This window comes from Poecilia reticulata, chromosome 9 (assembly GCF_904066995.2).
Source record: "Poecilia reticulata chromosome 9, P_reticulata-male-v2, whole genome shotgun sequence".
Taxonomy (NCBI): domain Eukaryota; kingdom Metazoa; phylum Chordata; class Actinopteri; order Cyprinodontiformes; family Poeciliidae; genus Poecilia; species Poecilia reticulata.
The window spans coordinates 17,085,596-17,099,965 of record NC_088838.1 but is presented as its reverse complement, the minus strand read 5'-3'; the positions used below and the strand labels follow the sequence as shown (position 1 = coordinate 17,099,965).

At 37.5% G+C, this 14,370-nt stretch overlaps 2 protein-coding genes across 2 annotated transcripts; both read right to left on the bottom strand.

Annotated features, from left to right (window-relative positions):
- Window positions 1-1,477: 1,477 nt before the first annotated feature.
- Window positions 1,478-3,648, bottom strand: LOC103470393 (uncharacterized). Its single transcript, XM_008418812.3, has 2 exons — window positions 3,118-3,648; window positions 1,478-2,561 (listed from the first exon to the last, which is right to left on the bottom strand). Exons 1-2 carry the CDS (start codon window positions 3,314-3,316, stop codon window positions 1,585-1,587), a joined length of 1,176 nt encoding a protein of 391 aa, XP_008417034.1. The 5' UTR covers window positions 3,317-3,648; the 3' UTR covers window positions 1,478-1,584.
- A 751-nt stretch (window positions 3,649-4,399) lies between these two features.
- On the bottom strand, window positions 4,400-9,341 carry LOC103470392 (uncharacterized). The gene is made up of 2 exons (XM_008418811.3): window positions 8,971-9,341; window positions 4,400-7,234 (listed from the first exon to the last, which is right to left on the bottom strand). The coding sequence occupies exons 1-2, from the start codon at window positions 8,972-8,974 to the stop codon at window positions 5,712-5,714; spliced, it is 1,527 nt and encodes a 508-aa protein (XP_008417033.1). The 5' UTR covers window positions 8,975-9,341; the 3' UTR covers window positions 4,400-5,711.
- Window positions 9,342-14,370: the final 5,029 nt, after the last annotated feature.

The following is a 14,370-nucleotide window of genomic DNA, read 5'->3' as shown; positions in this document are numbered from 1 at the left end:
ATTATCCTGATAAATGATACCCAGTGTCTCTCCTTTCTCTAATTTTAAACCTGTGTTTACTTTCAGAAGATAAACCTTTTGACACCAACAACCTCAGAACTAATCAAACTGTATTCTGTTGTTTGGGACAAAATACGAAATAGAATAATGGTTAGATAACAAATTTATTTTTGTAATAAACTGATGCAAATTATTTTTTTGTTAATTTAAAGTTCAAGGAATACACTAATGAGCACTACATACATGATGGCAGATGACAAGCGCAATTTTAACTTTCCACTAAATGTCAGTGTCTTTCTGCTCTTTCTCCACAGACTGCTCAGTATGTCTCTTATACTTATATTAGGTGGTAAATTATAATTTTCCTCATGTTCTCATATCAAACATTACAATTTTGGTGGTTCTTTCCAGAAATGTCATCACATATATTGTTGAGTTTATTGTTTATGTAGCAGCACAGCTTATGCCTGAACTGGACTGGAGGTTGAAAATACGGATGCAAAACAAAATATCGGATGCGTAGGACCAAACGGCTGAGCTGCTCAGCGAAACACTACTCAAAAAACTGGGTTTTTTTTCTGTATAATAGTTTTTATTTTACTACAGACAAATGGGGAAAAAAAAAAACATTCAAAACGAAACCACATTTAACACATTACTTCACACTTCATAAACCTCACTGATTACTAACCATAACATTGTTCATTTTCTGAGCCGAAAACATAAAAGATAATTACAGTTTATGAGGGCACTTGATGTTTTAAATCAAGTGCAGGAAAAAAAGAACTGTTGACACACTTAGTTATACCTGTTTGGCATTTTTTTTTTATTAGTGCAAACGTTTTACAGTATTCACACTCTTGAGTTCCTCGTCTTTTTTTCCCGTACACTTTTCTCCACTTAACTACTTATGCATACTTTGTGATCTTTCAACTTTCACTATATTCTGTTCATTCAGGACATTGCGTTACATGGAGCACATTGTCAGTATCCTAGTGAGAGGCTTCTTGTTAATGTTGGCATTTGCCAAATAAAGATTTGCTCTTCATAATACTTTTAGCTGATACATTGCTATTTGCATAGCACATGAATTAACTTACTTAGTCAACATGCGAGTAATAGCATGACAGCTAAAACTTTAGCTAAAATTATTTTGACTGCATTTCTTAAATACCTACTACATTTAGCTAATGTTAAACAACATGCCAGTCGAAGTCAGCATGCTGTTGACAGCATTTCATCTAACGTTAGCTTCTTAGCTAACATCTTAAACACTAGATGGAACAATTTAATGTTATGAAACATGGTAGTGACCCACAGCCATTAGCACAATCTATAATACACTTTAGCCATTTTCAGCATATGAACTTCTCTGCAGTAAATTAGCTAAAAAGATTTTTTTTCTCTTTATATTCTTCAACATAAATTTTGCTTAGAAGCTAGACTGCTTTACTTTTTAATGTTTCTGCCAATTACATTTATGTTTTTTTTTTTTTTTTTTTACACTGCATGGAGTATGTTACTGTAAGTCAACATGACAGTGCTAGCCTAGATGCTATCATTATTATTTTTGTTTTCTTCACTTTAGTTGTACATGAGAAAGGACTCGTCCGAGTGCAATTTAATGTGCTTATTCAGCAAGAATCGTCTGGTAAACCTTTTTTCACAAATCTTGCATGAGAAGGGCTTTTCGCCTGTGTGAGTTCTCATATGAACAGTCAAAGTGCAGCGGCGATTGAAACTTGTTTTACAGATCATGCATGAGAAAGGTTTTTCACCGGTGTGGATTCTCATGTGAACAGTCAAATTACTTATTCGATGAAAACTTCTTCCACAGATAATACACGAGAACGACTTCTCAGTTGTGTGAGTTGTAATATGCTGTGCTAAAGTTTTTCTATTGGGGAACCTTTTGTCACAGGTCATACAGCAAAAAGGCTCCTCACCTGTGTGAATTCTCATATGATCAGTGAAATAACCCGGAGACGAAACTTTGCCACAAACGTTACGAGGCAGTTTCTCATTGTTTGTTTTCTTCTTTCTTTTTGCCCGTGGATTGTCTTGGTGTTCACCGTGTCTTCTGATTCCCCAACCCCTCTTACTTTGTCTCAGCTCCTCATCTCTACTTGACTCTGGGTCCTCATGAATACTATCTTCTTGGTTCTGGTTCTCAGATTCTGAAGAGGTATGGATGAGAATTGGGTCCCGGCTTGGTTCCTGTTCCACATTGTCTCTTTCTTCATAAGTAAGGCTTTCGGCAAAGATATCAGTCTCCTGCCTCAAGTCTCCTGCCTCAGCCTCTTTCTCTAAACTGACACACAGTTCCTCCTGCTCTACCTTTACCTGTGAATGTTCTGTTTCTTCGTGATTTGCTTCTTTCATCTGTGGTTTTGTCCTCTCCTGTTCCCCGTTCAGCTCCTGAGTTTCAAATTCACCCTGATTCCCTTTCATTTGCAGAGGATCGGGTTCCTTCTGGTGTAAATTGGAGCTCTTCTCCTGGTTGCAGAACTGCTGGTTATTGAGAAACTCTTCCCCGCTCCAGACATAATGCTGCGGAGAGTCTGGGTAGGCAAGAAAAAAATTACATACCGATTATTTTTAGAATGAAAGAGAGCACTCAATTTTTTTCAATTACCTGGCTCATCCTACAGCTTTAATCGCATTAAATGAAGAGGTTATCAACACAACTAGAATCCCCAGAGTCCTGCAGGCTTCAGTTTGACTGCTGAAGTTGGCTTTAGCTGTTTTTGTAAAAGCAAACTATTCGTCTGTTTAAGTCAGTATTTCCCAGCCTTGATCCTCAAGGCACACCGTTTTAGATCTTTCCCTGCTTTACTACGCCCGATTCATCTGATTGCAGTTCAGCAAACCTTGCCAACTGAAATCACCCAGGCTGAAGCAAGGAAACACCTATAACATGCAGGACAGTGTGCTTTGAGGACCAGAGTTAGGAAACAACTGGCTTATATCAAGGAAACATAGCAGTTTACTTGACACATTTCACTTCAGTTTTGTCACGTAGCTTTAAAATTATTTCAACAATAAAGACCCTCCACCAACACTATCCTGTTTCTCTGTGATCGGTAAAACGACGGTAATTCCTCTGGTGGTTCATACCTATTCTCTTTCGGTTTATTTCGGGGTTCCAGCAGATTTCCAGCAGTCTCCGCTGACGATCCAGCTCTTCCTCGTACTGGACGATGGTTTTATCAAACTCTGTGAATATTTCTTCAGCTGCTGCGGTTAGTCGCTCCCTGATAAAGTCTCTCAGAGACTGGGATAAAGACATTGTTGCCGCAGAGAGTAGCTCACACATAGCAAACAAAAGCTAACGCAGCTAACCGACCCAAAAATCAAGAGGCTGGCTCTTAGCAAGACTAGCGGAAGTCATAAACCGGAAACACAAAAAGGAACTGGAGGGACCGTAACTAAGCGCCGACATGATTTATTTTGAATTTATTACGTCTATGAATATAACGAGAATGAAGTCACAAATAATATTAAGAGAATAAAGTCATAAGCAGAATAAGTTGTTATATTATCAATTTATTCCCGTAATAGCACGACTTTATTCTGGTAATTCTATGACTCTTGTAATGACTTTATTCTCATAATTTTATTACCTTTTTCCTCTGCCTCTTCCCAGCGCTCCCATTGTTAACTGGAAACAACTAATCAGAGCCAGGAAGAGTCTTGGAGATGTCAATCACAATCAGGTGTGGCGCTATTCATCCTCCCCAGTTGAGTTTTGACAAATATGTAAAAAAAAAAATATATATATATACACATTTGTAAAACCTCAGCTTTAACAGAAGGCAGACTTGATTTTCTTAAAATATAGTGAGAATAGATTTAAATATCCAACGTGGATATGGATTGGATGACACTCAACATTCAAATGAGGCACTTTCAATTGATAAAATTTTATATGATCCAATATGCAGAAAGAGTATAGGCTGAAATGTATTGATTTATAGCATATTCAGGTTGTGCAGTGATTTTTGAAAAGTAACTAAGTAATTAAGTAGCTAATTACTTTTGAAAATAATTACATCTAGCAAAGCTAAATTAGTAAAGCATCTGGATTACTTTTTTGGGAAGTCATTTGCTATTTGTTACTAAAAACTATTTCAAAGTAACTTGACCAACACTGATAAACTGTAGTCCATTTCTCAAAATGTCATTTATTTATTTGCCTTTGTTGTCATGTGACTCAGCACTCCTGAGTTCAACTGAGCAAACCTAAAGCACGGAGGAGGAGGAATGCCATATGTGCCAGTTTTACAGCTGCAGGAATGCCATATGTGCCAACAATAACGATTGATTTCAGCATTCTTCCAAATGCAAAGAGAAACATCAGAGACACACACACCACATACAAAGGTTAGTGAAAGCAGGGGGTATCTAAGTGATTTTATTGTTTATTTCATGCCTGATATTCATGAATAAAGGTGAAAATTTATAATACTTTGGTGAGGCTATTGATAAATATGTTGACATTCAATTCAAAAATTAATTCAGCCATTTATAATTTGTGAAATGACATTATAGGAGCTGAAATATATACTTCAAATCTGACATGTACAACTTCAAACTAACTGCAGGAGTAAAAACTGGATATTTGGAGCAAAGGAGAAGAATTATACAATCAAAACAGTTTTAGCGTGGAGTCACGACTTCCGATCTCCTTTGTCCCTTCTGTAATCTGATTGGATTAACCAATCAACTGAAAGGAAGAAAATATGGATCAAAATGTATGCTAGCAGATTCAATCTCATGGGAACTTGAGAGCAGTTCAACACTGTTTTAGTTGTAAAAGGACTTTGGCAAAAAAAAAAAAATGGAACATGTAATTATTTTAAATAATTTTACAGTTTTTCTGCAGCACAAATATTTTTTTAAACTCAAATTCTTATCTATGAATGTACAAAGATAAAATAAAAAAAATATTTAAGACATTTTGGTTTACAAGGTGGAAAGATTTATTTAAAACTACACATTTTAACTTAATAGTCCAAAATTTATATAACAGACATTTTACTTGTACACGTTTCCATCAACATATGCACAAAGCATAAATGTTCAACCCTTTAATTTGGGGTTACAAAATTCAATGCATTACTATGGAGTATTAGAGCCAAACTAATATTTTTTTCTAAGTTATGAAAACAAAGTAAAAATATGAAAAAAGTTATATAATAAAAGTAAACGCTTACAAGAACAAAACTGCTGTCATAAGAATAGAGACGTAATAAGACAATAACATAATACTAAGATTATAAGGTTTTAAAATTAGAGGGGGAAGTAGTAATCTAGTTAAAATTAGCTTCTTGTGAAGTTTTACTTTAGTACAGGTTTTTCAAAAGAAATACTAAATATTTTTGCCACACCAGTATCAAATAATCAGTTACAAAATATTTGTAATACATACAAGTATAATGATTTTTCAGAAAGAACCGCATATTCTTGCTTCTACGGAGTCTGATTACACTGTAGGAGCTTTTTTTTCTCGTAACTTTACAATTCCTAAATAATTTATATTGTGACTTTGTCACATTATTATGACTTCTCATAGGGAAAAAATGTTAGTCTGGCCTTAATACTCCATCATAATTCACAACTATGCAGTTTGATTTACAAGCACAAACTACTTCTGACTGGAATGTGTGTTCATTGAGCAGATTTAACACCGCCTAGACAGAGTTCAAACATCAGATAGGCTTTTTCTCACCTGAGTGAGTTTTTAAGTGCCGAGACAAACCTCCTTTCAAGCTGAAACTTTTTCCACATGTCGCACAGGAGAATGGTTTCTCGCCTGTGTGAGTTCTGATATGCCGAGATAAAGCTGCTCGTTGCCTAAAACTTTCTCCACAGGTCCCACATGAGAAAGGTTTCTCACCTGTGTGAGTTCTCATGTGTCGAGATAAAGTTTCTTTTTGGCTAAAGCTTTGTCCACAGATGATGCATGAGAAAGGCTTCTCACCTGTGTGAATTCTCATGTGCCCCGATAAAGCTCCTTTTTGCCTAAAACTTTCTCCACAGATCAAACACGAGAAAGGCTTCTCACCAGTATGAGTTCTCATATGCCGAGATAAAGTTTCTTTTTGCCTGAAACATTTTCCACAAGTCATACACGAGAAAGGCTTCTCACCTGTGTGAGTTTTCATGTGCTGAGATAGTGTTTGTCTTTCTCTAAATTTTTTTCCACAGGTGAGACAAGAGAAAAGCTTCTGACCCGTGTGAGTTTTTAAGTGTCGAAATAGACTTCCTCTCAACCTGAAACTTTTTCCACAGGTAATACATGAGAAGGGCTTCTCACCTGTGTGAATTCGCATGTGATGCGATAAAGTTTCTCTTTCTCTAAAACTTTTTCCACAGGTAATACACGGGAAAAGCTTCTGACCTGAGTGAGTTTTCAAGTGCCGAAATAAATTTCCACTTGAGCCGAAACTCTTGCCACAGGTCAAACATGTGAAAAGTTTCTCACCTGAATGGGTCCTGAAATGAACTATTAAATTACTTTTTTTAACAAATTTCTTTCCACAGGTCAAACATGAGAACGGTTTCTCACCTGTGTGAATTCTCATGTGTTCATTTAAGTAATTACGGCTTAAAACTTTACCACAAAGTTTGCAGGAAGAAAAATTCTCGTTCTTGTGTTTTTTTACGCTTGATCCGTCTGGGTTGTCATCGTCATCTCGGATTTCCTGACACTCACTACTCCCACTACTTGATCCTGGGTCTGTGTAATCTTTCTTTTCCTGGTTTTGCATATGCAGTTTGACCCGGTTTACTTCTGGTTGCCTATGTTCCCTTTCCATATACGAAGGAGTTACTGGGACGGAATCAGTCTCCTGCTTTAGCTTAAGCTGTTCTTTCTCAAGATTGAGACAGAGTTCCTCCTGTTCATCCTTTATCTGTGGAAGTTCTGATTCCTCCATTTCCTTTTTAACTAGGAGAAGTTCTGGTTCTCCCTCATTCTCACTTATTAAAAGAACTTGTAGTACTTTCTTTTCACAATTTATCTGCGGAGGTTCTCCTTCATCCTGATCATCCATTACCCGCACTTGTTCTGGTTCCTCCTGTTCAACCTTTATCTGCACTTGTTCAAATTCATCCTGGTCGTCCTTCATCCATTGAGCGTCTTTTTGACCCAAACTGGAGTTTTTCTCCTGAATCCACGTTTGGTCAGTGAGAACCTCCACTTTCTTTGAGACACAATGCTGTGGGAGCTCTAAACAGGCAAAAGGAATAGAAAACAGGCTGATTAATTAATAAGAGCATAATGAAATAAAAACTCACTTTTGTGATTTCATGCAACTAAAGATGCATTAGAAAGTACAAGCCCTCAAATTAGAGATGCAAGTTATCAATTAATGAGTTAATCTAAAGTTTATTGATCTTACCGATCGACTAACAATTAATTGATAAGTGACCGTTTTTTTTCTATGACATGAAATGCTACATTTTTTATTAAATGCTGAATTTTAAAAAAGAAGTACATCATTATATTTTAATGATTTTTGCTTCAGTTATCAAATACTGACTGAATAAACAAAAAAGTTGCTAAATAGAAAAATAAAAGATGAAAAGAATAAAATATGTGAAACAATTCCTCATGAAAGAGATGTTCAGAACCACAGTTTACTGTCCATCCAATGTCTAAGAAGTGGACAGTAACTCTCTTCTGTCAGGACAGTCAATCAGTAGTGAGAGTGACACTGTGTACAGTCTTACTTCCTATTCAACTACCTTTTTGTTGAAGTGCCCCTCTAAGCAGTTGTGTATGGTTGAGAAGTTGACCCTGCTTCACCATGCAGCACAACTGAATGGCCGCTATTAAGGTGAAACTTAAGGAGCTTGTTGAGTGTTTGTATTCCTAAACAAAATCACATAAAGTGGATTTTGCATCTCACACCGGACTCTGTTTGGACCATTTCACTTTGCTGTCCAGTGATGGCACCGCCATCTTTAGTTCTGAATCAACTGGCTCTGCTTAAGAAGGACAAGCAGCACCCTCTTCTGGCTGGTGGCCACACTACAACACTGGAAAAAGGTCTAGATGCGGGCATTATTTTTTAATCAACTGGATCACACAAATTTTACAATTCATCACAGCATTTGACTTTAAAAATTGATTAGTCATAAACTACAAAAAGGTAAAGAAATTGGGCATGTAGTTTGACCTGTGCTCTATTTTGAGTGTAAAAAAGGTAAAGACAGCATTTTATCATCTAAGCAACATGGTTGTCATTGCACTGCAGTTCAGAGAGGCTCATTTAATTCAGTCATCAGATCTACATGAAAGCACAGATCAAGAGGCCGTAGCTCATTTAGCCATTGTTCTTTGCATATATGCAAAGTGATGTCTCCTTAACTTTATTTGGATCATTAAAATACGTTTTGTTCTTCTTTTTATGTATATCCACATATTTCAATGCACTTTAAAAGCACTTAGTGATACACAGCATTTGATCACTTATAGAAATTATGTATCTTAAAAAGTTTTTTACTGAGTCCACCGTTTTGATCAGGATGTTAATTTACTCTGGCGTCTTCCAGCTGTTTTTTTTTTTTTATTCCTCTGATGAATTTCTTTAATAAATACATGCCCAAATTTCAAATTCAGCTACAAAAAAAAATCTATGATCTGACAGGTAACAAGTCAGGGTGTCATACAGCAAAGTCAAATAAAGTTTATTATGGTCGGCGTACACTTGTCTAACAAGAAAGCATGTTAATCCGTAACAACAGCGCAGAGCTCAGTCCTGCTCCAACCAACAGGAAAACGCATATCAACACAACACGAGCGTCGCCTAAATTTACATATTGAGTAAAATGGACAGCTATATTACTTAATAAAGCAATGTTTGCTTTGTATTCGCATTCTACAACCCGTTGACTGCAGCTGTTTCACTCGGCTCTAAGAACGATAAAAACAAAGACGAAAGCGGATTGAAAATGACTTACCCATTCAGCCCCGTGATTTCCACTGATCAGAAAAATCCAGAGAGAACTTTACTGGGAGCGATTCCTACAACTCAACCTACTAGCTAAAAAAGATATTGTATTTACAGAGCTGTTCAATCGCTTTATAGGTTATTTTCCACGGGGAACCCAGTCCAGGTAACTCTCCTGTTTGGATGGAGTCACTTTGGGTCAGAGTATGATCCCTTAGTGTGAGTCCCAGGACGGACTGCGTTCAGACCGCCATGCAAACGCAGATACAAATGTCTCAGGCTAACTCCGAAGGTGGTCTGAACAAAGCCATATCCAGCATAGCAAAGCTACCACTGCTAACCCTAAAAAATAAAAGTCTTCTTCTTGGTTTAATGAAGGTTAGTAACAGACGTTTCTTACTCAGTATTGACACCTAGTGGGGAAAATAACACAAATGAACCGAGAGAAGGCAAAAAAAAGTAAAAATGTATTTAGTGAAAGAAGATACCTGTGCTTGCTATCTGTTCTGTAACGCATCGCATCTATTGTAAAAACTATCCACCTGAGCATCAGAAACAGAAACAAGGTAAAAAATAGAAAACAAAAATCACTAAATAAATAAACAAACTCTGGGCTTCTGGTGTCTGCATCTATATAGAGAGCACTCTACAGTTTCTAAAGAAAAAATAAGATAAAGAGTGACTAAACGAATTCCTTTGAATTGCTTTGTTGCTGAAAATGTGCTATATAAATAAAATTACCTTACCTTAAAAGTGAGTACTCCACAATCTCTAAATAATGATAGTAATCTAAGGATGAATCTAAGAAATGTTGTACTGGTCTAAGCAGTGAATACTACACAGTTTCTAAAAAATGAGTTAAGTTTTAAGTTTGTTCTAAATTCTTGTGTGTGTGTGTGCATGTGTGTGTGTGTGTGTGTGTGTGTATATATGTCATCATACAGATTACACAGAAATATATATACATATACGTATATAGTGGATATATATATACGTATATGGGTCATACATGTGTATATATATATATATATATATATATATATATATATATATATATATATATATATATATATATATATATATATATATATATATACATACTACTCAAAAAATAAAGAGAACACTTAAACAACACAATATAACTCCAAGTAAATCAAACACACAGAGGCAACGCACAGAGGCAACACGCAGAGGCAACGTGGAGAGGCAACGCGCCGCAGATTCAGTTTGATAAATATTTACATAGAGCATCATTCAATAAATTGATAGAAATCTAAGTGCTCACATCAAAACATCAAATCTAAATAAATAGAAATTGTACTAAATACTTTAATACAGACTGATGGTTGACATTGATCATTTATAAGTTTTTAGTAATGAAACCTTAACAACTACAGGTGTACTATATTTTGTTAGTGAACACACTTAAGCATGTAAGATAACAGATGGAAGGAAAGAATCATTAGTATCAAAAACCAAACAACGTATAAGTCAGAGACAAAAGCTGTACGTAATTTTAAAGGTAAAAACAATTGTTGGAGCAACTCTTGGAGCGTGGTGGTGCAGTGTAAAAACTTTAAACTTTGGGGAAAACTGAAAGATAAATATGAGCAGTAGCCTCACGTGGGCCTGTTTAGTCTCTGTCACATATTCTTAAGAAATAAATTTACAGATGAGGAACTACTACTGAAATGTATCACACTAGCAAGTGTTGATGAAAAAACAAATCTATAGGTTTCAACCAATCTTTACTATTTTGGAGAAAGCATGAAGCACTGAGAAGATCAGTGTTGATTCAACAGCTGGAAAAAGACTGAAGCAAGGTAGAATTCACAATGATGCGAGGACAAATCCTGGAAAGGCAGTGATGTTAGAGTTTGTCTTTCACTTTCACTGAAGAAAACTAAAAGTTACATTTGAGTAGCCTCATGTAGGCCTGTTTACTACTTGCCACATATCTTTAAGAAATACAATTACAGATGAAGAACTTTCACTGAAATGTATCACACTAGCAGGTGTTACAGAAAGGTATCTATAGAGTTTAAAATTTAAGTGACTGTTTTTGGAACGGATAAAGGAAATTACAAACTCAGTCAGTACTGACTAGTCGTGCTACCTTAAATATTTACAGTAAAACAGTTAAACTGTTGTTTTCATTCAGAGGTTCATACCCACTCTTATGCAGGGACACACACACACACACATGCACACACACACAAATACTTTGCTGTGCTGGACAGAGGTCAGTCCTTCTTACCATGCTATAAGTCTGTTGTTCAACAACACCAAATAACGCACCGTAAGCTAAATATTTGCAGTAAAACAGTTAAACTGTTGTTTTCCTTCATAGGTATCCCTCATACCTAGCTATAAATCTGTTGTCTAACACCAAATAATGCACTGTAAGCTATTGTCAGAAGGAATGTCTGACATATCCTGTGGGTTTCTCATGCTTGAGGACACACACGCACACACACACACACGCACACACACACATGCAGCAAGGCTCTCCTGCGCCATTCTTTAATGACAGATACACACGCACGCACACGCAGCATGACAATCTGTTTAAAACCGGAGATAGTTACATTATTCCTAATCTAATTCAACATGGTTTAGAATATAGTATATTTATTTATTCACTTACAAGTAAATGATTCCTATTGGTTAATTCAAAGAGTTTGGGAGGAGTTAACAGCGAGCAGATGGTCACAGAGGGAGGTCAGGAGGTTACAAAGTTTCCGTATGATTAAAGTCTTTGTTTGTGGGGGGGGGGGGGGGGGGGATATCCGGTCACAGGAAGGGGGGGGGGGGGGGGGGGGGGTTAATATCAATTAATCCTTCAAACGCCAATTAAAATTTGACTGAAGGGTATCGGAGGTCACAGGGTCACAAACGTCCTATGGGGGGAGGTTACAAAGTTTCCATAGGGGAAGGTCACAAGGTCACAAACTTTCCATAGGGGAAGGTCAGGACGTCACAAACGTCCTATGGGGGGAGGGGTAATTAAAGGGGGCGGGCTTTGATAACATTTAATCCATCAAACTCGGATTAAAATTTGACAGAAGGGTGTCTATATATCTCTCTAGCATAGAAATGGACTCCTTTATCTCCTTCCCGGCTATCAGCAATGTGGGCTGCTGATGCTGTGCTGCTGTTGGTGTCGAGCTCTTGAGTTACAGGCACGTGCAGAGGGGGGAGCTTGGGGTGCTTGAGCACCTGCCCTTTTTGCTCCTTGCCCCCAAGTGCCCATTTGGTCAAATTTTTTTTTTGGGGGGTATTATTATTTCCTAAGCCCTCTTCTGACACATAAAAACATGTGCTAAAATTCTTTTCTTTTTTTTTTGTACAACATAATAAGCCCTCCTGTCACCTTGTTACCTTTGACCTTTTGCCCGTGACGCATGACGCAATTGCTTCTCGCGCAGTGAGAAAAGGCGGCTAACTGCAGAGCTCAACATAGTGAATGTTCCAGATTACAGAACAGTTTTTGGTGAATTAAAAAAAAAATCATTTTTGGTGAATAAAGTGGAGTAGACTTGCTACTTGTCAGATGACAGAAAACGTTGAAGTATCGTTTCTGCTTCTGCTCGGAGTTGCGGTTTAAGCAGAGAGGTAATGAAATACAACAGACACTGACAGGCCTCTGCGTCTGCCTTTCTCTGAAGAACTACTGAGTGGGAGGAGACAGCCAGGTGAGGAAAAACTGTTCTTATCTATCGATTCAGTATTTTTATCACACAGACGTTAGGCTGTTGTTGTGCTATTAGCTAGCTGATAGCTAACGACTTTGCTAGCAAATCAAGATAATTAAAAAGCTTCTCCCCTGTACCGTTAATGATATCAGTCATTCTTCAGTATCACTTATGCAATAAGGGCACATCGCCCGTCCAAAACCGATCATCTCCATAATGGATATATGACCAATCTTCTAATTTCCTTTGCTGCATAATGTACATTTAATTTATTCTAGCGTTAGGTAAATGTATCTTGAAGGAGAATAACACTTAAATAAAAGTCCAACAAGAATATTCATTTAGAATTAAAATAGCTCACCCTGAATTACCATGATAGATATAATGAATGTAATAAAAGTGACATTAATGAAGGGGAAAAAACTCAACCCAGAATTTAAGTTTAGGGTCTGGTTTGCAGAGTATGAAGTTAAATTTGTTTCCCAATTATTCAATGGAAAAAAAAACTAACCTCAGTTAAGTAAAATAAAATTGTAATCAAAACTTTTGGAATTGTAATGATTCCATTTAAAAAAAAGTTTTGTTTAAAAGACTTTTTTAAATTAAATAAATATTTTTTACCAAACATAAACATTTATTTGCACACATCAGAAATCTTTTGTTGTGATTTTAGGCCCTGCTCAAGACAAGAGGCGGAGCTTTAGGGAGGCCTGGGGGGGCGGCTGCCCCACTGAATCTGGCTGGATGGGGGCCCGGTTCTGGAGGTGCCAGGAAGGGAGGAATGGTTTCAAGTCGCTTAAATGTCTGATTATAGACGGAGAAAGTGCGCCCTCGCCTGTTGAGAAAGGTGTATTTAATTTTAAAGTTACCTTCCTTTTAAACCTGATAGAATCATAAAAAAATCCCACTTAAATTAATGGTTTTAATATACCATTGTCAATCTAAACTCAATATTTAACCATTAAAATCCCTGTTTTAATCCCTGCTCAACCTCTGCGCTAATGAAAACGGAATTGGAAGACTGGACACCTGAAGAGACCACTTTCCAGGTAATGATTTTTCGAATCTTCCCTAGGAAAAAACATGGATACAGAGATATGGATGGATATGTTAATGAACAGGGAAAAACTTGCGTAAAGTGTAAGGGAGTTGTAATTACAAGTGTCCATCCATTTCATCCATCCATTTTCTTCCTCTTGGGTCGGGTCGCGGAGGTAGCAGCTTAAAAAGGGAGGTCCAGACTTTCCTCTGCCCAGCCACTTGTTCCATGTCCTCTGGGGGAATCCTAAGGCATTCCCAGGCCAGCCGAGAGACATAGTCCCTCCAGCGTGTCCTGGGTCTTCCCGGGGCTCTCCTCCAGGTGGGACGTGCCCAGAACACCTCACCAGGGAGGCATCCAGGAAGTATTCTGACCAGATACCTAAGCTACCTCAACTGGCTCCTCTTGACGTGAAGGAGCAGCGGCTCTACTCTGAGTCCCTCCAAGATGACCGAACTTCTCACCCTATTTTTAAGTGAGAGCCCAGACACCCTACGGAGAAAACCCATTTCGGCTCTTGGGACGTGGAATGTCACCTCTCTGGTGGGGAAGGAGCTGGAGCTGGTGTGTGAGGTTGAGAGGTTTTGGCCAGAAATAGTCGGCCCTACTACCTCGACGCATGGCTCCGGTTCTGGAACCAGTCTCCTTGAGAAGATTACCCACCCTTCTTGGAGTC

Coding starts and splice junctions, on each gene's coding strand:
- LOC103470393 (XM_008418812.3), bottom strand. CDS start 3,316: ATGTGTGAGCTACTCTCTGCGGCAACAATGTCTTTATCCCAGTCTCTG. Junction 2,562..3,117: donor AATAAACCGAAAGAGAATAG/GTATGAACCACC, acceptor TTGCCTACCCAG/ACTCTCCGCAGCATTATGTC.